Here is a 25,326-nt window from a genome sequence, read left to right as displayed (position 1 = left end):
AGTAATATGATTATTTTATTGGTTAACATTTGATCTAAATGTTTTTGAAGAGTTACAAAACTTGTCTTCAAGTTTTGAAATTCAAAAGTTTTTTTAAAAGGGGTTACAAAACTTGCCATCAAACTTGCCATCAAGTTTTGGAGACAAAAGATTTGAAGAGTTACAAAACTTGCCCTCAAGTTTTGGAATTTGAAAAGTCTCTTTTATGAAACATTGAATTATAAAACATCTAATAATTTGAAAAGATTTCAAAAGGTGCAACTCTTGGTTTCATAACTTAAAAAAATTAATTAAATTGTTTTAATTTTGAATTTTTATATTTAGAACCTTGATGTTTTGAATAGTTCAAATTACACCTTATGGACTTTATTAAATTGATTAAAGTGTTTAATTAAAAGAGAATTATTAAATCCATAATGATATGGTTTAAGGCTAATTATATTAAGAGTATAATTTATTAATAGATTAAACCACCAAGTATTTTAAATGTGTAAAATACACCCTTATACTATATAAAATTAAAAGCTTAACATATTATATATGTATAAGTTAAAAAGTCAGTCTTACCATTAGTAGGCCTCATTCATGAAGTTGGTCTATAAGGGGTGTTTAAGGAAATTGCCTATAAAATGGCGATTGAATGGGTATCCACTCTTACCCACCGCACTCTTGACTAGTGGAGGGTTATCCGAACGCGTAGGATAGGACACTAAACCCTCATTAAAAGTATGATGAATTATAAAGGAACTAAACCTTTATAAATTCCCAATCTTAGTTACTTAGGAAAAATTTGAATTGATGTTAATCCATGAAATTGCACTGTGAACCTTGCCAAGTCGTTCGTGGAGCGTGTGTGGTTAATCGACACACTAACTTGGACTAGTAAGGGTGGCAAAGGGTAGCTCGATGTTTATCATACAATGGAGCGTGTGTGGTTAACCAGCACATTGATTAGGTGATAAATGACTTCGAGAGTACCAAGCTAATTTAGATGGTTATTTACACCTTGTTTGTGATCCTTAGTATCCCAGTCACAAACTTGAAAGACATAATCGAGATTAAACATGCCGTTGAAAAGTTCAATGAATTTTAGAAGATCTAGGAGTTTCATTTAAAACTTAATTCGTTTAAAAATTTCATTTTCATGGTGGAATTGGTAAATCGTCATTTACCCACCGACAAATAGTTTAGAATTGGATTATGACATCCCTCTTCCAAATTGTGAATTATTGTGTTGGGTCCTAGCCTTAATATTTCATTTAGGTGTTATATTAAGGACTTAAATCAACTAAACTTGAATTTCTCCGTTGAAGATGTCTAGTTCTGACAACTATGGTCTTCCCGAATCTTTTGGAAAAAGCTTTCCTCATGAAGATGATGTTCCTAGAAGTCATATTTCACTTTTTCCACCTCTTCCAATAATTATCCCTGACCCACATGTTCGTCGACTTGAAAAGTTCAAGGTCACTCTAACACTATTGGCAAGCAAACACGAAGATGGAAAGTATGTATGTGCTCATGTCTTGGAGATGAAGTCGCACATTGACAGGCTGGGAATGTTAGGAGTTGTTGTGTCGAGGAACTTGGTTGTTGACTTGGTTCTTCAATCACTTCCTAAGTCATATAGTGAGTTTGTTACAGACTACTATATGACAGATCACGACGTGACCCTTATCGATCTTAGATATTTGTTAATTGTTGTTGGATCAGCAATGAGTTGGCGTACTGGTCAATCAAATTTGAATGAAAGATTTGTATCCCAAATTTCCATGAACCCTAGCAATGGCAAAGGTGATAGTACAGAAATGGTTTCTTCTCCTAAAGGAAATAAATCGGCCATGGTCAAAAAGTTTTATCATATGAGAAAGCTAAGTCTGAGATAATCCCATGCGCCATTCCAAAAGAGTCTATTTGTTACTACTGCGAAAAGAGTTTGTTTGTTACTACTGCCAAGTGAATGGGCATTGGATGCAAAGCTGCCATATCTACCTGAAGGATCACAAGGATAGTAAAGTCAAAGTGTTTGACTCTGCTTTAGGTAAGTCCACTATCTAACTATATTAAGTTCCTATTTGTAAATTCTTAATACATGATGTGTTGAGATCACATTTTGATGTTTTGTAGGATCGATGAAAGGAAGCTTAAAGGAAAAGCATGCTGAGTCTAATCGCGAAGAGATGGATTTCGATCGCATGATTCGATGATCAGGATTTTGATCTACTGCTTAGGAGTTATGATAGATTGCTTAGGAACATTTAGAAATATAGTTTTCATATGTATTTGCACTGTAAGGACAAGTTTTCCGCATTTTATAAATAAATAAATTTTTTTGATTTTATCTTATTTTATATCTTCTTGCAATGGAATTTGTGAAAATTGATGTTTGTATGTTTCTATTATTAGAAAAATGGATTTGATTTTTTCATTTGTGGTAATGTCTAAAATTTACCAAATAAAGAAAGATTCTCATCACCAAAGTTTCAATTGGATAGAAATTTGAAATAATGCAACTTGTATTGTGTGATGAATGAGAACCTTCATCTTTGGCACTAGGGGGTCTGGCACACATTGTTGTGAACTGATCAAGTCCACCACAAAGAATGATAAGACTATTCGTCATGATTTACTAAAAGTTTAGTAAATATGGTTATGCTTACAAGATTAAGTATAATTATGAATCATTGAAAAGTTTCAACGTACAGTAGAACGAATAAGAAGAATCAATTAGGCAGAAAGATAAAAGTTTCTCCAATCTGAAAGGAAAGGAGAGTACTTTAGTATCTTGTTTGATGATCATCTTAATGATTATGAAAACCATATCACAATTGATTCTCTAAGGACACCTTAGTGCATAAGTATAGCTAAGAATAGAAATCATGAATTGTTGAAATGGTTAAATCAATAAGTTGAGTCATACTTCGTTCCAAAATCAAGTCTTAGAGTCATACTCCAATACTGTGACTTGAGTGACATGTCTTAAGTAGGTTTATAAGACATTTTGAATTGGTAGTTGTAATGTTTTGGATAAAGCAAAGACCAACTAAGTCCAATTAAATGAAGTGTTTTTCTTGATAAGAATCCGCAATAACTCTTGGATATTTGTTTGTCAAGGAATTGTTCTTGACAAGAGAATCTTATATGTCAAGAGGTCAGTGGGAGTCTTATAGACCTTGAAATGCTTCAAGAGCTAATCAAGAATAAACCTATCGCTTATCATTAGCACACGACTTGAGGTTTGTAACCTATTGTGTTGACATATTCTTGTTTCTGTGTCATTCCAATTAAAGTTGACTATGCATGTGAGTTTTATGAGTTCTCAATTGTTTGCGTAAGGCAGAACACCTTGATCAGTGAAAGTTCATTAATCAGTAAGGGTGATCTCTCAACAACTTGGAATACATGGTAGGCCCTTATGCTGCCAAGTGGCAAGAAATTATGATTGAGTAAGTTCAGTCCATATGAGTTTTATTTAGTCATATACCTTGTCTTATGATTATGGTTGGAAATGATATTTTCACATGGATAGGAACACATACACCATAAAATCTATGTGACAAAGGCTTCTCTCCAATTCATGAAAATGATTGTGATCAAACACTTTCACTAAGTAGATTTTGAGAAGATAGCAGTTGTGTTAATTGCGTTCTCAAATTCGATTATGATTACGGCATCCCTCTTCATAGTTCAAATTGTGAGAAATGGCAAATAGTTTGAACATTTGGGACTTATTGTTGTAAGTTCTGAAATAGTTTAGACACACATATGAGCTTTCTAATTAAAAGGTGTATGAGCTTAGATAAAGGCTTATAGAAGCATCTCATATCAAAAATCTGAACTTTGGTATGAAAGTCAATAATTATTGATTTCTAGAAGTCCAGCTGATTTCTGAATACATTTCAAAGTTAGTAGGAGCATAAGTGTTATGCTAGTAGGAATATAATTATCGTGATAGTGGGAGCATGATTATTATGTGAATTGTTGCAAGTTAGTAATACTGATTATAGGAAGCAAAGGTTAAGAATTTTTCAAAGTTGTAGAATTAGAAAAGTTGTTTTGCTATAGTAAGGGAGAGAATACTTATACTTAATTTCAAATCTGAAAGTTTAGATTGAAGTTTTAATCAAACTTAGTCATGAGCATATATGAATGTCAGGTTGAAATGTTCAACACTGAAAGTTCTATATATGGAAATATTGTAGCAAAAGACTGGTCAAGTGTCATGTCTTTATGTAAGACATTATGAATCATATCCCATATGCTTCGGCTATAGGATTTATTGCATATGCTATAATATTCACGTGTTTTAATTTTTCTAAATGCCTAGGGCATTAAGAGGGAAAAAGGACTAGAATCGGATATGACTAAAGTTATTAAACAACTGTCAAGGATGATCTAAGGTCTGCTAAGGATTGGTTGCTTAAGGATAGTTAGAAGTATAGTAATGGATGGACCATATTGACATTATTATGAATAGACATGATTCTATTAATAATGAGTTGTCATATGGAAAATATGGAAATGTTTCCATAATGGGAGTTGGATATTAAGAATCTATGTGTAGGTTAGAAATTTTGTGCAAAAAGGATGTTAGAAGGAGTGCACTTTGAATTTGAGACTTCGCTTCCTTGGAATTGTTTTGTTATCAATCTCCAATAGAAAGTTTTGTAATATCATTGGCAAATTATCTGTGACTTTGATACCATGACTTTACAAAAGGAATCATTACACGATAGTTTAGAATCTAACACACTCTTACAGTGGCAAGAATTAGGTATTCTTACACTAAGGATTTGGAATTGTGAAATGAGCAGCGTTGAAATGTTTTCAATTGATCTATTTCACAAAGTAAGGACCATTGGTAAACATAGTGTGCATGCTTGGAGCATGGGATAACTATTGTTTTAATTCAAGTATTAAGTTGATTAATCGAAACATTATAAAATGAATAATGTGTAATCAATATGGTGATAAATAATAAATGTTATATTTATACTTAAAAGTTTTGAGACCATATTAGATTGGATTATTCTTGTGTTTCATTTTGCATGTTTTGACTTCCCGAATAATAAGATTATTCAAACATCCACAGTCAATCATATTTTGGAAGTAAGTAATGAGGTAAGACTGTCATCAATTCAACGGTAGATTGTCTAAAGTGTTTAGACATAGCACAAGTTTGCTGCAGTGTTCATCAATACTCCTGTAATAAGATTTGCGTATTGGATTAAACCCACACTCATTTGAATCACTTCATGGATTTCATCACGAGTGATTATGAGATGATAATATCTTATATTCTTGAAACGGAGACATATAGTTGCAGCTTACAAGTTGGTTGCACATTGATGATATGAAATCACACCATTAACTTGGTGTTGTCAAACATACTGTTGTGTGTGATTTGATGAGTAAATAGAGCAAGCATATGAGTCGAAGTTTATCCATTCTTTTTACCTTAAGAGGGATAAAAGCGATATCTATGGGCCCCTTGATGATTTAGTGATGACAACCCTAAGTGCTTGGCCAAGCCTGGACTGATTTGATTTGTTCAATTAGTCAGTCGTCATAAATTGGAAATTGGGAAACCACACATGGACAGAGAGAATGATTATAATCCATGTCAGAGTTGATACGATATCTATAATGGAGAAATATATGATCCCTTATCTAAAGGAGGCGTTACTGATAACATTAGAGTTCAACAACGGCTTTGGAGAGCTATGATTGCTAATCGGATTTTGGAGTCATACTTGCAATAATAGTTATTAGACTTATCCAAGTGGGAGACTGTTGGATTAGGTGTCTAAACCCAAAACTATAATTAGCATGTACTTGAACCGATAGTAGCATGGTCCATTTCGGGTTGCATTCACCAGAACAATTTGATAGGATGGATTTTGAGAAAGAGGTTATTTGTGATTTATTAATATATTATAAGTATAATATATTAATTTAGAAATCATATTATTTAATTGGTATTGATCAATAATTAATTTGGAATTAATTTTGTGATCAAAAGAGACTAATTAAATTAACGGTGACTGATTAAGTAAATCAGTGATACTTATAGTTTGGGCTAATGATCCATGTTGAATAGAATGGACTAAGAGTTAGTCCAAAGGGCTTATCATAAGGATTATTGAATTAAAGGCCCACGGGACTGGATTAGGTTTTACAAGTTTAAACTCTAGGAATTCCACACTAAAAGAGTAACCCCTTAGCTCCAAAATTAGCACCTAAGAGTTCCTAATTGAACCTTAGTCGATTTTATTGCTTCATGACCTCTCTCTCTCTCTCTCTGTCTCTCTCTCTTTCATTATCATCCATTTCTTCATGGTGTCTTGTGATTCCCTTAGAGGCATCACACTTGAGGTGCTAAACTCTTGAAAGGCCAAATTCTACAAGCTACATTATAGAGGTATTCATCTAACTTGATTTTATGTTGCAAATATCAAATTGTATGCTAGTTGTATGTTTCGTGCTTTGGATAATTTTTGTTGCATGTATAGCTAGAGAAAACTTAGATCCAAAGCATTAGGGTTGTATGTGCACCATAGGAGTGTTATAGTTCATAATACCCGTCAGATTTCACGTTGCTTATCATCCATGTCGCGTGCCTTAATAATAGCCATCACTTCTGCAATGGAAAGCTTGCTCATATCTCTAGTCTTCTTGATCAGTGACACATTCATGTCCCAGCTAGGTGGAAGAGAATTCAGCAGCTTCTTGTTAATTTTTATGCAAGGTAGATTAATCCCATTCGTACTCATCTCAGTAGTAAGGGTAATAAACCTTTGTAGTTGAACTTCAAGAGAATCCCCTAGAACATGATTAAACATGTTGAGCCTATGTCGAAGCATGTCTTGTCTCCTCTGCCTCATGTCCTCATTTCCCTCATAAATCTTATCAAGGCCTCCCATAAAGCCTTTGCAAACGTGTATTCCATAAAGCCTTGGGTAATTTCAGGAGATAAGGCCATAGTAAGAGTGGCAAGAGCTCTGTCATGTTCTTCAAGTTTTTCAAAGTCCTCATCCGTATAGTTCTTTATCTTTTTATCAACTACAATTTTAGCTTCATCATCCAAAGTTGTAATCCTGACTGGACCTCTGAGAATGCTCCTCCATATCTTGGCATTCTTCATTTTAATTTACTTCTCAATTTTGAATTTCCATTCCGGAAACCCATCAGCAGACAAAAGTTAAGGAATACGAGTAGCAGTCCCCATAATAGAATCCAACTCATGATGCACTGAACTGTTGTACTGAGATTCCATTTTAATTAAAAAAAAACCGAGAACACCCAAAAATCAAAAATTGACCAAAAACAAGGAAAGTCAACATGTAAGTTGACCAAAAACTCCAAAAGCATTAACCGAGAACAACGAAAAATTTAACCGAGAACTGTTGATTTCAACCGAGAACGAAAACCAAAAACGCTTATTTATAGTATAGATTTCTATCAAACCGTTGACTGAAAACCTTCAACTTTGACCAAGACCCACCAAAAACCCTTAAGATGTTGGAATCGAAAACCTTGTTTTCTTATTAGGAAGTTACCGACAACCCTTAAATTTTGTAATTTTAATTGATAAGGATCCAAATTTAATCCCAAAAATTCAAAGGAATCCACGAAGAACACTATGAATACTAAGAATCCCAAGAACGGTTAATCGATAAACAACAAATTTTTTTTTATCAATTTAAATCGAAACTTATCAATTTTCGATTAAACAAATGATATCCAAGAAGCTAAAAACAAGTTCTCAAGGTCCTTGAATCGATTGATACCCTTTCCAAGCTCTGATACCAATTGTAAAACTCGATATAAATGGATCAATCAAAATCACTATAATTAATGCATATTGGAAAGTAAATGTTGTACATATGCATTAACCTAGTTTTAGCCCATGGGCTCGTAGGGTTTCATGTGTCTAGGGATCCTGCCTCTTTGTATACCCTAACATCTTCTTGTAATAAGTGTACAATTAACAAGGTTATTTTCACCGTAAATCAATTTTCTAGTTTACATGGTATCAGAGCGAGGTTTAGGGTTGGAGGGTTTTTTGCATTAAGAGATTACTGTTCGTCGAACACAATTCTGGTACTGTTCATTGGTACTGTTCATCAATGTTCTAGCACCTTTTGAGTGCACCGTTTTCTAATTAGGGCATCCTGTGAGTGCCGTTCTCTTTTCTTATTTGTTTCTAGTTCGTAAAGCTGTCCGGATGAGACAAATCATCTAGCAGCAGTGGTCCACGAGTACCTGAGTTGCTTCATGTAATTGCTAAACTCACTGACAACAAACTTAATGGCTCCAATTTCTTTGAGTGGAACAAAACTATTCGGATCTACCTCCGAAGCATGGGAATGGCTTCTCATCTGACATCTGATCCCCCCCAAAGGTGATGGTTCTTATTTGTGGCTACAAAGTGATCCTCGTTTGTATTTGCAGATTGTCAATACTATAGAGCCTTTTGTCTCTTCTATGGTAAGTCACTATGAATATGTGAAAGAACTTATGGACTATCTTAACTTCTTATATTCTGGACAAAGCAACATCTCACGAATCTATAGTGTTTGTAAGTCCTTCCATCATGTGGAACAACAAGATTAATCACTCACCACTTATGTCATGGAATTTAAGAAAGTATATGAGGAGCTCAACTCTCTTCTTCCCTTGAGTGCTGATGTCCAAGCTATCCAGACTCAAAGAGAACAAGTGGCTGTAATAAGTTTCTTGACTAGTTCGTGACCAGAATTCAACTCTATCAGATCTCAGTTTTTGAATGAATTTGCCATTCCTTCCCTTCAAGAAACATTTGCTCGTGTTCTTCGAAATGAGAATATTCAGTCTCCACAACCTTTTGATCATAATAGTGCTTTGGTTAGTCGAGGAGGATTTCATGGTGTCCCCCGAGGAGGATCTCATGGGGGTCATAGAGGGGGTTCTAGAGGTGGTCATAGTGACCAAACTACAGAATCACGGGTTGCTATCTCGGCTTCTGATGACATTGAGTGTTATTATTGTCATGATTTTGGTCACACCAAACGCACTTGTAAGAAGCTCTTGTCTAGAAATCAGAAAACTCATCAGCACATGTTGCTTCTACATCAGACAACACTATTACCATACCCGCAGAAGAATATGCACGCCTTTTAAAGACTAAGAACTCCACTGGTCCAACTGCTATATTTGCTGAAAAGGGTAACCCTAATACATGCCTATTATCTTCTGTCTCAAAATGGCTAATCGATTCAGGTGCCTCAGATCACATGACAGGTAATCCTACCCTCTTCTTTAGTCTTGATAAACACACATCTTCATCTCATGTCACGATCGTTGATGGGTCTACCCCACATGTTCTTGGTTCTGGCACTATTGAACCTACGCTACCTGTTTCCTTATCCACTATATTGAGTCTACCAAATTTCTCATTCAATTTGTTATCAGTCTGCAAAATTACCCATGCCTTAAAGTGTTGTGTCTCCTTCTTTCCTGATTATTGTGTCTTTCAGGATCTGTCGACGAAGAAGATTATTGGTAGAGGACGGGAATCTGATGGCCTATACATATTCGAACATCCAACACCTCACTCTTTGGCATCATCCACTTCATCCCCATTTGAAGTTCATTGTCGATTAGGTCATCCGCCTCTACAGAATCTAAAGAAGTTGTGTCATGAGTTTTGTTATTTAACATCTTTACAGTGTGAGTCTTGTCAGTTTGCTAAACAACAACGTATTCATTTATGTCCAAGATTCAATAAGCAGGTTTCATCCCCATTTGAGTTAGTCCATTCTGATGTTTGGGTACCATGCCCTGTTACTTCAAAACTTGGGTTTAAATATTTTGTTACGTTTGTTGATGATTATTCACGAACTACCTAGCTTTATTTTATGAAAAATTGATCTGAAGTGTTTACAAATTTTTGTTTATTCTATGTTGAGATTAAAACACAATTTAAAACCATCATCCAAACCCTTCGTAGTGATAACGCAAAAGAATATTTGTCTCAAACATTTCAGTCTTACATGCTACAAAATGGTATTCTTCATGAGTCTTCCTGTGTTGACACACCAGCCCAAAATGGGGTCGCATAACGAAAAAATCGTCATCTTTTAGAGGTGGCTCGAGCTCTTCTATTTCACATGTTTGTTCCTAAAACTTATTGGGTTGATGCGCTTTCTACTGCTTGTTTTCTCATTAATACAAAGCCTTCTGTTGTCTTGGATGGTATGAGTCCACTCTCGGTTCTATTTCCTACAAAGTCATTGTTTCCTGTCAAACCAAAGATCTTTGGTAGTGCGTGTTTTGTTCGTGATACCCGAACACACCTAACCAATTTGGATCCGAAGTCCTTGAAATGTGTCTTCCTTGGTTACTCTAGACTTCAGAAAGGCTACAAGTGTTTCTCTCCTACACTCAATAGGTACATTGTATCTCGAGATGTTACATTTCATGAAAATATACCCTTCTTTCCTATGACCAATCGTTCCAACCCAAGAGTGTCTGGTGATCTGTTGGTATATACCATACCTGCTCGTGAGTCTCCTAGCCCATGTAACTCCACACAACGTGAAGAGCATATTAAGCCACCAATTATTCACGTATATAGACGCCAATGACCTACATCAAATCCCGATCTAATACCATCTTCTTCTGCAGATCCAAGTACTGATGAGACTCCTGCTATGAGCGATTCATCACCTTCTGATACACTAAAACCTGATCTAGATGTTTCTATTGCCCTAAGGAAAGGTAAGCATTCATGTACGTACCCTATAGCCTCTTTCGTATCCTATGGTAAACTGTCTGCAACTTCACGCTCTATGATCTCTACACTTGATACTATACATGTTCCTAAAACGATTGGTGAAGCCTTGAACCATTCTAGATGGCAGGATGCTATGATTGATGAGATCAATGCTCTTGATCATAATAACACATGGGAGTTTGTAGAATTACCTGTATGTAAAAAGGCGATCGGTTATAAATGGGTATTCACGGTGAAAGTCAACTCGGATGGATCTGTGGCTCGTCTGAAGGCACGGTTGGTTGCTAAAGGATATGCTCAAACTTATGGGGTTGACTACACAAAGACATTCTCTCATGTGGCTAAGGTATCTTCCATCTACTTGTTCATTTCATTAGCTACTACTTATGACTAGGCCCTTCACCAATTGGATGTGAAGAATGCCTTCCTACATGGTGATTTACATGTGGAAGTTTATATGGAGCAACCACCTAGGTTTGTTGCTCAGGGGGAGTATGGAAGGGTTTGTAAGTTGAGTAAATCATTCTATGGTTTAAAGCAATCCGCTCGGACTTGGTTTGGACGGTTTAATGTTGTGGTAACAGAGTTTGGCTTATGAAGAAGCTCTTATGATCATTTTGTGTTCTTTGCTTCATCTTCTTCAGGATGCATTCTGCTAGTGGTGTATGTTGATGATATTGTGATTACTGGGAGTGATGGAACTAGAATCAAGAAACTGAAAGATTTTCTTACATCTCGATTTCAAACCAAGGACCTAGGTCCTTTAAAATATTTTTTGGGAATTGAGGTTTCTCGTACTCGTAAAGGGATCTATTGGTCTCAACGAAAATATTGCTTGGATAATTTGAGAGATTCTGGGATGATTGAAACAAAGCCTTGTGAGTCCCCAATGATTCCGAACATGAAATTGAAACCAGACGATGGAGATCCACTTGAGAACCTAGAGAAATACAGGAGAGTTGTGGAAAACATAACTATTTGACGATTACACGTCCAAACATTGCTTTACTAGTGAGTGTTGTAAGTCAGTTTATGTCGTCACCTCGAACTTCTCATTGGGATATGATTACTCATATTCTAAAGTACCTAAAGGGTGCTCCTGGTCATGGCATCCTATATCAAAATCATGGTCATCATGTCATTGAAGGGTTCACAGATGCTAATTACAATGGAGATCCTACAAACAAACGGTCTACCACAGGTTATTGTGTATTTGTCGGAGGGAACCTAGTTTCGTGGAAAAGTAAAAAAGCAAAATGTCGTTTCACAATCAACTGTCGAATCTGAATACAGGGCTATGGCTCAGACTACATGTGAGCTGATATGGGTATATAATTTGTTATGTGAAATTGGGTTTGCTTAATCAAAACCAATGAACCTGTATTGTGATAATGAGGCATGTATCCATATTGCAAAGAATCCTGTGTTTCACGAAAGGACTAAACATATCGAAGTAGATTGTCATTTCACTTATGAAAAGCTAGAAGATGGAACCATCTCTACTCCTCATGTTCGAATAGGAAGCCAACTAATTGATGTCTTTACCAAATCTTTACTTGGTTTGCGGATGTCTGCATTTTGTAACAAGCTGGGAATGTATAACATTTATGATCCAGCTTGAGGAAGAGTATTGGAATGTAAATATTGTACATGTGCATTAACCTAGTTTTAGCCCATGGGCCCATAGGGTTTCATATGTCTAGGGATCCTTCTTCTTTATATACCCTGACATCTTCTTGTAATAAGTGTACAATTAACAAGGTTATTTTCACCCTAAATCTATTTTCTAGTTTACAGTGCGGAATCCCAATCAAGTGAATGCCACAAATCGTGAATATGAAATTAGAACACAGTGATGAATCTTTAATGCACACTATATTGATAATAGTATAGTACATAAGATCCACAATTACTCTCTTGGTTCTCTCTTTCTCTCTTAGTTCTAAAAAAACAACACCCTAGAATAGGCTGATAACAAACATTTTATACCTAATACCTAGTTACAAAGCCCCAACCCAATAACCCAACCGAAATCACATGGTGATTTCGGTCCAAAAACCACCGAGATCATAGAGATTTCGGTCCAAAACCGAGAGCTATAAAATCCTTGAAAAGCAAAGTATAAACCACAAATTATGTCCTAACAATCGTGTAGTTTCCCGCACGTGTTACACTGACCTCGACCCTGCCGAATCCCAGTCGTTGATTCGAAGTATTGGTTTTCTTCCCACGACCCTCCTATGCCTGCACCTGATCTGACACCCTCTTCCACAGGCTTCTTAGATTCTCCAAGACTCTCCCCGGTCTGAGTATGGATCATGTTCTTTCAATAGTACGGGCCCAATACTACTTTGCACACCTATCTATACTTTCCTCAAGAATCATCCTGAATCTTCTAAGTCACCTTCTCAACCTTATGCCCCCGAAAACTCATTAAACATCGCAATGAAATCTACTGAAGCAATCCCTAGGCTCTCCTAGGTTCCCGACCTCACCCTGCCATCAACTGCTGAGGTACTCCCCATAATGCCAGTCATCCACCTCGTGAATACCATCATATTCACTTAGTAGCTAACTCTCATCATCTAAGAGTTACACAAATCACAAAGCAAGCAACATTCGTGCAGTAACACTCCAATCCATAGAACTATCATATAACATTCAATCCACATACCACCACTTATGCTAGAAATTTCACCATTGCTGCTGGTTGCCTTATGCATGCAAATTTTACACAGAACAGGATCAAGTAGACTGTCGAATAACAGACTCTAGCCTAGAACAACAACCAGACAAGGAACAAGAAATAAGGCCAAATCAATTATTCTAGGGCTATAAGATCCTACCCGTATATATATTTTAAAGAATACACTTAGCAATTACTAGTTCCGTTAGATATTCCCATCTCAGCATAACATCTAATTCACCCAATACAACAAGGTATCACATAACCGGCCAAACTACCACTAACTAATCAGCGCTAGCATGCAAGCCTACCAACTCATACAATATACATACAAATGCATCGCTCCTAGCATTCTATCATGCAAGAACTGAGCAGATCCTTAGTCCTAACTACCATGCATTTCACGGATTCATAAATCAAATCATAACAGATAACATGTATGGGTATTTTGGGGAAACTTACTTGAGCCCGACTGATTTCTTGCACCACATCCTTCTCTTATTTTAGAAAACTCTTTTCTTGAAAATACTTTTCTTTTTGAAAACTTTCTCAATCCTCAGTTTAGGTTCAGACACACCCGATAGTATGTCCGAAACCCTCAAACCAAGGCTATGATACCAACTTGTAACGGCCCGAAAATCATGCCATAAAAATATTGTTTTTAGATTTATAAATCGTTAATACATATTCCTCCCAAAAACCAAGGTAACAAAACATTTAGCATAACATCATCAAATCAAAGTATTTCGTAGAATATGAAAACACATAATGTGTGCTCTGTAATCATCCAGAGCTCTCCTAATTGAAAATTAAAGTACCTGAAACATAAACTAAAAACTGTAAGCACAAAGCTTAGTGAGTTCCCCAAAATACCATACCATATACAACCACAAATTATCATGCACATACATATAGTTGCCATAGGCTCCCCCATGGTGTTTATCTAGTATGACATGGGCTCCCCCACAGTCTTTACCTGGAATGCCATGGGCTTCCCCCCATGGTCTGATATCTAACTGCCACGGGCACCCCCCAGGGTCTTCCATGCAAGTATCACAGAGACAACTAGCAAACCACATAACACGTAATGGGTCGGCATTAGTTCCTTCAACCTATGGATATAGTGAGAAGATTCACCTTGAATACAAAAGTTCACTGAAAGAAATCTCTAACTGCTGCCCTGAAGACCTCCCGAGCTATCCATACCAAAATAACACCTAATTAGCAATTGGGTTCTAAAATATAATCCATAATCCATACTTGGGGTAAAATGATCGTTTTACTCCTGATCCAATCATGAACCAAAACTAAGGCCCACGAAAAAGGTCCAACTACAAGATCCATAAAGCCTATTAATGGTCTAATTTTCCAAATTGGGCCCAAACCATCACATGGGCCCTTCCTTGAAGCCCATTAACATTTCTTAAACTAAAACATACATTCATAGCTAGCCCAACAAAACATCAAACAATACAAGCCCAAACGATAGCTCGAACTCGAAATGACACCACAAGGCCCAATAAGGCCCAAATATCCCAATTAGGCTAAAATCCATATGGACCTATCCCGAGAAGGCCCAAAATATCCAATGATCAACCCAAATCAACTTCTGGTCAATGGTCAAATGTCCAAAAAGATCAACAATCAAAGAAACTCACCTTAGCCGAGTACGCCCAGCGTACGCCCATTGGGGCCAGTACACACAGCGTACCAAATGGGTACCCCCAACATACTCTCCCGGATATCCTTGTTCTCATTAACCACTTAATCTCCTCACCCATTGCTCCAAACTCTCCGGTCTGATTCCTATGGATGGCTTTTCAAGTAAAGTTGGCAACTTTACTAGCATGCATGGCTTAATGGGGCTCTAGAGCTCAAAAGAGCTTAATGTATGGTCTTAACACATGCATGAACTCAAAAACTCCACAAAGCTTGCACTTTTATGAATGGGGAACCCTTAAAATGTCCAAATCTACTAGATTGAGCTCCTAAAACAACCCTAGCTCACAAAGACCAAGCAAAAGGGACTAAAATGGTCATAGACCAACCCAAAAGTAGATATATTCAATGAGTAGCCAAGATAGAAACTTTATATCTCTAAAGTCTCGAAATGAAGATGCTAACACTAGATATCTAGGCTCTTCTCCAAAGGTTGAGTCTTTCACCTGCTTCTTCTCTTGCACAAACCACCAACAACCTTCTTTCAAGCTCCAAGCCTCACCCAAGGCATTATAGGGTTTTATGTATGTCAAAAGAGGTGGGGGCTGACTTAAAATGACCAAAGGGGTGGTATAATGTTGTTTATATAGGGTAGGAACCCTGAAATTAAGGTTTTGCTTTGATGGGAGTACATCCCGCGTACCCCTTAGTATGCCCAATGTACACACAAACCACCTGCGACCATTTATCCTTGTACGCCCCATGTTCCCAATGAGTACGTCCCGGGTACTCATGGAACCCCTAAAACCATTTCTTTGTCTTTGGTCTATTTTCCAACGAACCTTATATCTACAGAAAGACGACAATAATCCATACCCTTCTAACACACTTAAGCCTTAGAACCTCCCGAACAAAACCCAAAATCCATAAGAGACCTGAAATCTTCCTTTCCTAAGGCCTAAGCCTCATAACCATTGAAGATTGGGCCGCAACCCCGAATAAAGAAGCAAATTTGAAACCGAGTGTTTCACCTTGATTCTCGAGTATTTGTAAGTGTATGATACTAAGTGGAAATTCAACCGTTTTGATATTTTCATTATGGACTAGTTTGGTTTGCTTTGATAATGTTATGTTTGTTCAAGGGTTACATTAAAATGGGAGAGGACTGTTGGTGATTTAAGTGTCACCATGTCATTTTATGTAACTGGAATGAACATATAAGCTAAGAGGCATCATAATTTGTAATTTAATATATGTACGGGTTTGTGTGGAGTGCACGCATGTATAAGATTGAATTAGAAGTTGGTTCGACGACAAGTCGAGGGTCCGGGGGCAGCGCCCTTGGGTCCGGGGTTTCCAAAGGAGCATCGCCCATTTGGCAGGGTCTAGGGGCAGCACCCCTAGTGGGATCCAAGGAGCGGAGCCCCTGGCTGGGTTTGAGGTAGCGCCCCAAAACCTCTCCGAATTTTACATATGGGAACTTAGTGGGAAATTCAAATTCTTGGGGTGATTATGGTAAAACTAACGAAACTCGTTAGTTTCGGAAACCCTAAATCCTCATTAAATTTTGGATTTTTTGGATTCCTTTCAAAGCAACCCATGACGATTGCCAACCCTAAATAAAATCCCTAATCTCGTTTATTATTAAACGACTCTTCTCTTTGAGAAGATACATACAAAAATTATTAGCTCCTGTTATCTTCAAACGAACACAGATCAATTTGGATGACATTTTCTTTGCCTAGATTCGTACGTATCCTTTTAAATTATCCTAGGCTAAATTTCTTGCAACCCAAACATAGGGTATAGATATCAGTTTGAAAATTGTTTATACGATCCAGGGGTATCCAGATCTCCAACATAAACCTTATTTCCTCCAACAAACTATCTATCTAAAAAATTATTTATTAAAAATATTTAATGGATTTATAATGTATTTGAGGTAAACCAGTTCTAGTAAGAAATCTTAGTAAATAAAAATTTAGTGTAAAGTATGAAATAAATTAAAATCATATTTGGTATAACATAATATAAAAATAATTTATGTGAAATACAAATACCAAATTTTAAACTAAAATAATATTTTTAGTTGAACTTAGCTTTATATAAGATTTTAATTTTTATGGTATTATATTTTATTCTTATTAACATGCAAAACTCAATTTAAAAGAAAATGAATAAATAAATATTAAATGGTTAAAAACGAAAACTAAAAGTCTATTTAGAAACATTTAAAATCAGTTATGGTGGACCCAAATACAAAAGAACGCCACCTTTAGAAAATCACTTTAAATTTTAAAACTATACTACTTTTAACAAAGTTTTTGCAAACAATCCTATTTTTGCAAAAAGCTCTCAATTAACTCTGCAACTTTATGGTTAACTCCCGTAGAAGTGATTGACTGAATGAGAGAGAAACGCCAAAATTGGGGATTCATCATTGTTACTTCAAGATCATCGTCAGTTCGATGTTGCTAATTTTTGCTTATATTGTAAGTTGTTTTAGAGTGATGTTCATATTATTCTTCTAAACTCTCGTTGTATTGTAAACCAAAGGTCTGTTAAAATTGTAAAGTTTTGATAATGGCCAAGTCTGGAAGTAAGAGCTCAAAGAGCCGGCTGAGGTACGGCGGTGGTGGGAGCAAGCAGGTAAACAATCAAAACCACATTACACCGCCGCTGGCGGAGGTTAAGGATAACAGATACGTATTTGCCACAGCGACACCTAACTCTGCTCAATATCCTAACACTAAACATTATATTCCACCAATTCATCCTCCATATTACCGGTACCCACCACCGCCGCCTGCAACACCCTTTCCTTCACCATATTACGACCACCACCGCATGGCTATGGACCCAGCAAAGCAGGTGTTGGTCGGTGGTAGGTATCCTTGTGGGCATGAACAGAGTGTGTCTATAAAGAACGCGATTAATATAAAGAAAGAAACCTTGAAGATCAAACCCGATCAAGAAGACCCTGAAAGATACCTTGTTGAATTCACGTATGATGCCTCTATTGCTGGCAGGTAAAGTCTTTATTCTTACATATATAATCAGGGAAAATGACTTAAAAGCCCAACAAAGTTTACAAACCATTCAAAAAATCCCAATCATGTTTTGTCTGTTCAAAAAATTCCAACGAACTTAATTTTTTGTTTAAAAAGTCCAACAATGTTCCAAACCGTTAAAAAAATCCCAATTTTGTTTTGTTTAAATTCATTGGGGTTTTTTTTTAACAATCAAAACATGATTGAAGTTTTTTAAACGTTTTGGAAATTTTGTTGGTCTAACAAGTCATTTTCCCGATCCGGTAATAAGCCACGTTATCTATTTCTCTTATTTGACTTTAAGGAAAATGTAACTTAGTTGGGTTTTTTAGACAAAATGTTAAGTTCGTTGGTTTTTTTTTTGGACAGACAAAACATGATTGAGGTTTTTTTGAACAGTTTGGAAACTTCGTTGGGCTTGTAAATCATTTTCCCTATATAATAATGACCACTGCAAACATTTTTGTTTAAACTTTATGTCAACATGTTTCCAGTTATGCATTTTGTAGATGTGTAGTTTGTTTTATGTTGTATGAACTGACTGATCATATGTGTATGATAAGCGGTTTTACGTTGTTCTCGTGGCAGAATTACCCTTCATTTCTTTGAAAAATGGGGAGAAAACTATAACATGAATCCAACAGAAGAGCTGCTTCCACCAATCACAGTGGTTTTCCAACAAGGTTTGGGACAGAAATATATACAGGAATCCAGAACTGGAATAGACCTTTCCGTATATAAGGTAGGTATACCAGAGGTATATCATTTAGGGATCAAGGCACAAGCAACTCCATGCATATCACAAGATGGAAGTTCTAATAGTGGAACTACTATCTTCCAATTAACTTTAGCAGTGTTTGAGAAGAAGAAAGGTGAATGCCAGATTAGGGTTACAAACCAGATCTTATGGGTGAATGGAGTGGAGTATGTGTTGCATGATATCTGTGAATTTGGTAATTTTGTGGATGGTGCTGATTTTGATAGGAATGCTCTTGTTAAAAAATGTTTCCTCTGTTTATCAACAGTTCATGACACTACTCTCCTCCTTGGCCAGCATCATATTGCTCCACAATTGGACAACAATCCTCGGCGTATTTATGAAATGCCAAAAAATCCAGCTAACGTTCGTGTCAACTTGAATGAACGTAGAATTGGCAAGTTGTTGTTTTATAATAAAGAAATTGGGAGGGGGAGTAATGGGACAATTGTATTGAAGGGTTATTATGATGGGAGGGAGGTTGCTGTGAAAAGGATTGTGAAGCAACATTATGATGTTGCTCTGAAAGAGATACAAAATCTTATTGTATCTGATCAACACCCTAATATTGTGAGGTTGTATGGTGTGGAGTACGATCAAGATTTTGTTTATATTGCTCTCGAGAGGTGTGTATGTAGCTTACATGATTTGATATTGTCACTTGCTAATTCGAGTGTTGAATTGCAACCGATGATGAAAGGTTTTAAGGATTTGAAATTATGGGAGTGCAATGGGTACCCTTCACCGCCATTGTTGAAAGTAATGAGGTTAGCCATGTTTTGTTTTTTCTTCCATTAAGTGATATATGGATAAATGATGATTAAATGATATATATGATAATGTCATGGCAAACATGAGAAAATGGAATGAAATAACAAAAGGGTAATTGGAAGAAATAGAAATGTTATTTCATTTATTTTTTGATTATAGCATCTTACTTTCATTTCATTCTATTACAATTACAGCATTGTATTTTCATTATTTTTCTTTATTATTACTTTGTTATTTAATAAATTGTACCTAATTGTATTTTAAATTTCGTTTCTTATTAGAACATTATACTTTGAAAAAATCTACTCTGAAAATTGCTTTGTATTTGATATTGCTATAATTTGGTACGTTACATTTTGCTTCGTATTAGGACAGTTATGTAACAACATGAAATAAAAGCGGGATATAATAGAAAACAAATTAACTTAAGTACTTCACTATGTGTTGCATTTAACCCAAAAATAAATGAGGCCAATATGTTAACACTTATGACTAAATGGGGAAAGCCTCATTTCCCCAACTTTTTCTTTTAAGCTGTTTTTTCTTTATTTACTAAAATAGAAACACTTATATATATATATATATATATATATATATATATATATATATATATATATATATATATATATATATATATATATATATATATATAAATAGTGTTAAAACATAAAAACATTATGTTTATGTTATTAAATGTTGTATATTAGTATTATTGAAGTAATTATAATGTGAATATTAACATTTTATCATTTATATATTTTTTTGACTGTTATTATTCTATTATAAATTTTGTATATATATATTTATGTAGTAAATTCTAATATTAGTTTTAATGTGTGATTACTCATCTATTCATTACTGAATAATGACATAAAGTTGTGGATACAAAATTCGATTAAAGAATAATGACATAAAAGTAGTGTTTTCATGTTTTCACTTTAATTACCGTTATATATATATATATATATATATATATATATATATATATATATATATATATATATATATATATATATATATATATATATATATATATATATATATATATATATATATATATATATATATATATATATATATATATATATTGGAAATTATAAATTACAGGGACACAGTTAGAGGACTTGGCCATTTACACAAACATAGAATCATTCACCGTGATTTAAAGCCTGAAAATGTCTTAATACACAAAGCCACATCTATTAGTGCAAAAGTCTCGGATATGGGCATTAGCAAACGCCTATCCGCCGATAAATCTTCTTTAACAAAAAGCACAACAGGCAAGTCTTCTTTCATATTTTCAATTATGATGTATTACTTTACTACCATTTGAATGGGCAAAATGCAAGAAAAAGCAGTTTTGTTCATAGTTTCTTTCTTATTATAGCTTTATGCTTTAGAAAAATTACCCGTTATAGCGGTGAGATTCGAATCATGATGACATGGCACATGTTAACATATTTTTATGCATTGTCATTGTCCACTTCGGATGTACACGTGTGACATTATGTTGGGGTGGCAAAACAAAAACTATACATATTAGCTATTTAAAAAAAAAATAGCCAAGATGAGAGAAATGACAAGTTTTAATAACAATATTTATACATTTCGTTTGATATGTCCATTTCATCAATGATGATCTAAATCTCATATTATATGTGCATTTTCTTATGTAAAAAAACTGTACATTTTTTGACACACCAACAATACATTACTTGTGTAACGTCCTAGGTGGAATGTTAAGTTGTGCTATGCCATCATAATTATTATCCCATTGCTATATAATGGGCATTTGAAATGCAATTCACAAGAATAATGTGAGAGTATAATGTTGTAATTAGAAACTACTTTGCTATATCTTGTATGTTTTAAATAGGCATTGGGAGCTCTGGGTGGCAACCACCTGAGCGACTCTTGAATAAAGAAGGACAAACGAGTGCTGTGGATTTGTTCAGTTTAGGGTGTCTGATTTTCTTTTGTATAACTCATGGTCGCCACCCATTCGGTAAGGATGAGGATGGGCGTGATGGAAGAATTAAGAAAGGGGAGAAAAGTATGTCATTAGTAAAAAAATATCCTGAAGCCCATCATCTTATCTCTCGTCTCCTTGATCCCGATCCTAAATCCAGGTATGATTCATGTCATATTATCTAAAATTTCTTTCCAACATGATAAACTATGGTGAAAGTAGTTAGAAATACCATCGGGAGTGTATTAATTCTTATCCGTTTTTATTCTTTCTTTCGATTATCTTGTTTATTTGTTGGGTAAGTGTGTATTATTATTCCTATTAGTAAACATATCGACAGACTGGATGTTTTGACAATTTGAAATTACATTTATTTTGCTATGGGCAATACAGATAAGCTCTTGTATTTTTACCATTTTATGATACAACCACTTAACCAATATCCATACTTTCTCTATTTTGATATGGCAATGGGGTAAAATACAAAAAAGCCACAACATACGTTCATCATCTTATCGATTTAACCACTCAACCGAGTAAAACATTCTATTTTTTTTATCGTTATAAAAGTAATATTTTCTTGTTACTCTGTTTTTGATATGGGATAGGGCAAAATTTGAAAAAGCAGAATGTAGATTAACCACTGTTTTGCCACTGAACTATTATTATAGTCATCATAAAGAACTAGTAGTTCAGTTGCTAAATTGATATAATAGTAAAAGTAGTTTTTGTTTTACTGTATTTTGCCTCTTTTGAAAACCAGTAAATGGAAAAAATGGTTCTTATAAATGATTAAAAACACTTATAATGTCTTAATTACTATAAAAAATAGTTTAGCGGATAAATGTTTAAATTTGTGATAGTACATTGGTCTGCTTTTCTGTCTTTTGCCTTTTTACAATATAGGTACCGAGTGATATTTTTTTAAATGGTCAAAAATTGTAAAAAAAAAAATTAATTACTACAGAAAATATCTAATTCACTAAATCGATTCAGCATACTTTTACTTTTAATTTTATTTTCATTGTACTTTGAAAAATCTTCTCAATTACATTGTTATAATTGGGTAGATTTTTTAAAGTATGATGCTGTAATTGTAAAAGAAAATGAAAGTATGATATGCTAAAATAAACAAATAAATAAATAGCTATTTCTTGTATTAAAAATATTGTGGATTTTCAGTCAGAGCTATACCAGATGGTGTAGTCTCATACATGGACATTGAAGGTTATAGATTCAAGGTTGAATGTACGATAATGACAATAGTTATAATGACAATAATTATGTAAAATTGAATGTGTTCATATTATCAAACAACATATTTTATTTGTCATTCTTACGGAATAGCTCTGTCCACACGTACACACAATAGATGTCAGTCCACATTTGAACCTAGCTCTACGTGTGTGTGTGTGTGTGTGTGTGGAAGTAAGTTCAAATAAAAACTGTAAACATTGTGAAAACGTAAAAACATTATATTTATGTTATTATTCTGCAATGAATATTATATATATGTATTGTTGAAGTAATTCTAATATGAATACTAACGTTTGATTATTCATATATTCATTTGAATATTTTATTTTATTATAAATTTATGTATGTGCATTTTTGTAGTAGATTAAGTATTTTTTTAGTTTTTTTTCATATTTGTTTTCATATTATATTTTAATTTTTTCGTATATTTAATTTATTCATTTTATTCGTATTTGAATTTTTATTATTTGTTTTCATTTTTCCGTATTTGTAACTTTTTCCTAGCCTGTTCAATAAATATAAAATGTATTAATATATTAGAGTATGTTACGAAAGTTGCAAGTCCATTGTAAAATTCTATATTTAACCCTTTTGTTTTCTACGAGATTAAAAATCTGCATTTTTTTTCTTATCCAGACCAAAAGCCGTAGAAGTGTACCACCACCCTCTCTTCTGGGACCCTGATACCCGTCTCTCCTTCCTCCGAGACGCAAGTGACCGCATAGAGTTAGAAGACCGCAAAAACGATTCTGATATCCTAAAATCACTCAAAAGCATCGGAGATTACAGAAATTGGGACAAAAAACTACACAAGAGACTCATAAAAAACATTGAACATCACAGAGAATACAACTATGACGACGTATGTGATTTATTACGAGCCATAAGAAACAAATATAATCACTATGGACAACTTTCGAAAAAACTGCAACGTATGTTGGGGGAGGTCCCCACAAAATTCGATGGATATTTTAGCAGCCGGTTTCCGAAACTTGTTATAGAAACATATAATGTTTTGAAAGGGTATAGTGTGGAAGGAGAGATTCTTCATAAGTATTATAAACAATATCAATTTTAATTTGTAAAAGTGTTGTTGAATGTCGATGATGGTCTATTGTCATGAAATGTGACATGTATATAGTTTCTATATAGTGTGGAAGGAGAGATTAATTCTTCATATGTATATATGATATTTAAGTTGTTTTGTAACTTGTTTACATTTTCGGGAAGAAGACAAATTTAGCCAATTTCTTTAATTATTTTCTAGGAAATAGGCAAAGAATTAAGAAATGACTCATATAGCCACTGAAATCATGGTTAGGCCTTGGGCTGTGATTTTGTCAAGTAGGTATAAGTTCGGGTAAAATTCTATGGTCTTTTACATCTGGAGCACCAATATATGATTCACCTCAATCGGTTAATTTGGAGGATGATCAGCATATATAATTCCTCTAGGCGGCAGCAGCAGCATAATAAGTTATATATAGATTGTGGAGATGACTGACAACTCTATATCCATGCCAAAAACTCTAAAGCTGAGGTCAGCAAGTTCACCTTGTTGATGTAGATTTGTTTTCAAGATGTGTTATATTAGATTTCCACTATTTGTCCAAAATTATGGTTATTTTACGACAAAAGTCAATTGCTATAATTCCAAAAAGGGCAAAATAGAGAAAAAGTATAATTTGTTTTTCCTATTTTATCGATTTAGCCACTAAACTATTATGATAATATCTATGAATAAAAAACAATGCTTTGATTACCAATTCAATAAATTAGTCAAATACATAGTGGTTTTTTGAACCAGGTCTTTTATACGGTCGAAAAATATATAATGATTGATTCACGACATAAATGAGCTAAGTGGTTGAATCAATAAAATGATGAAAGTAGAATTGTTTTTTTTGTTTTTTATTTTTTGTATTTTGCCCAAAACTAAATCACTCTTTTTGACAATTAATGGTTGATAAGGTTTAACCAGGATGAGTTGTCCAAATTTAAGTGAAAACAATATATGTTCTTCCAACACTAAACCTTTGTCTATGCTCCTTAGGTTTTGTTTCCATGTTCTTACTAGCAATTATTGCAACATTTGATTTAACTCTCAGACAAACGTATCCATGATGTTCATTTTATGGTTCATCACACGCTATAGTTGTTAGCGATCCCCTAAGAAATAGCGGTGGTGCTATATAATAGGCTCCGGTGAAAAGGTAGGGAAGATGAAGCTATGTCATTATTTAACCCCCCCCCCCCCCCCCCCCCCCCCTGTTACCTGTGAAAAACATTCCATGCCGTTCAACCTTAGCGCCATGATTTACTGTGATTCTTGACACCAGTATAGCGACGCTACAATCACGTTTGTATGAAATCCATGTTGGGCTATTTCACATAAAAAAACAA

The 25,326-nt window shown here is 34.7% G+C and overlaps 2 protein-coding genes across 2 annotated transcripts; both read left to right on the top strand.

The window, feature by feature from the left end:
• The first annotated feature begins 8,631 nt into the window (after positions 1 to 8,631).
• Positions 8,632 to 11,756, top strand: LOC145010399 (uncharacterized). Its single transcript, XM_078968946.1, has 7 exons — positions 8,632 to 8,731; positions 8,813 to 9,055; positions 9,115 to 9,708; positions 10,666 to 10,758; positions 10,879 to 11,120; positions 11,169 to 11,304; positions 11,419 to 11,756. The coding sequence occupies exons 1-7, from the start codon at positions 8,632 to 8,634 to the stop codon at positions 11,754 to 11,756; spliced, it is 1,746 nt and encodes a 581-aa protein (XP_078825072.1).
• A 5,704-nt stretch (positions 11,757 to 17,460) lies between these two features.
• LOC145008000 (serine/threonine-protein kinase/endoribonuclease IRE1b-like) lies at positions 17,461 to 24,048 on the top strand. Its single transcript, XM_078966609.1, has 5 exons — positions 17,461 to 18,148; positions 18,758 to 19,693; positions 20,805 to 20,977; positions 21,574 to 21,826; positions 23,560 to 24,048. Exons 1-5 carry the CDS (start codon positions 17,703 to 17,705, stop codon positions 23,999 to 24,001), a joined length of 2,250 nt encoding a protein of 749 aa, XP_078822735.1. The 5' UTR covers positions 17,461 to 17,702; the 3' UTR covers positions 24,002 to 24,048.
• The last annotated feature ends 1,278 nt before the right edge of the window (positions 24,049 to 25,326 follow it).

Source organism: Lactuca saligna, chromosome 8, assembly GCF_052625555.1.
Source record: "Lactuca saligna cultivar CGN05327 chromosome 8, ASM5262555v1, whole genome shotgun sequence".
Lineage (NCBI taxonomy): Eukaryota > Viridiplantae > Streptophyta > Magnoliopsida > Asterales > Asteraceae > Lactuca > Lactuca saligna.
This window is presented reverse-complemented; position numbering and strand designations above follow the sequence as displayed.

What these genes read in the sequence shown, in the direction of transcription:
- LOC145010399 (XM_078968946.1), top strand. Translation starts at nt 8,632, where the DNA reads ATGGAATTTAAGAAAGTATATGAGGAGCTCAACTCTCTTCTTCCCTTG. An exon ending in TTCTATTGCCCTAAGGAAAG is followed by an intron (nt 10,759 to 10,878) that starts GTAAGCATTCAT and finishes CGATTGGTGAAG; the next exon opens with CCTTGAACCATTCTAGATGG. An exon ending in CATTCTCTCATGTGGCTAAG is followed by an intron (nt 11,121 to 11,168) that starts GTATCTTCCATC and finishes ACTTATGACTAG; the next exon opens with GCCCTTCACCAATTGGATGT.
- LOC145008000 (XM_078966609.1), top strand. Translation starts at nt 17,703, where the DNA reads ATGGCCAAGTCTGGAAGTAAGAGCTCAAAGAGCCGGCTGAGGTACGGC. An exon ending in CCATTGTTGAAAGTAATGAG is followed by an intron (nt 19,694 to 20,804) that starts GTTAGCCATGTT and finishes TATAAATTACAG; the next exon opens with GGACACAGTTAGAGGACTTG. An exon ending in TTTAACAAAAAGCACAACAG is followed by an intron (nt 20,978 to 21,573) that starts GCAAGTCTTCTT and finishes TGTTTTAAATAG; the next exon opens with GCATTGGGAGCTCTGGGTGG.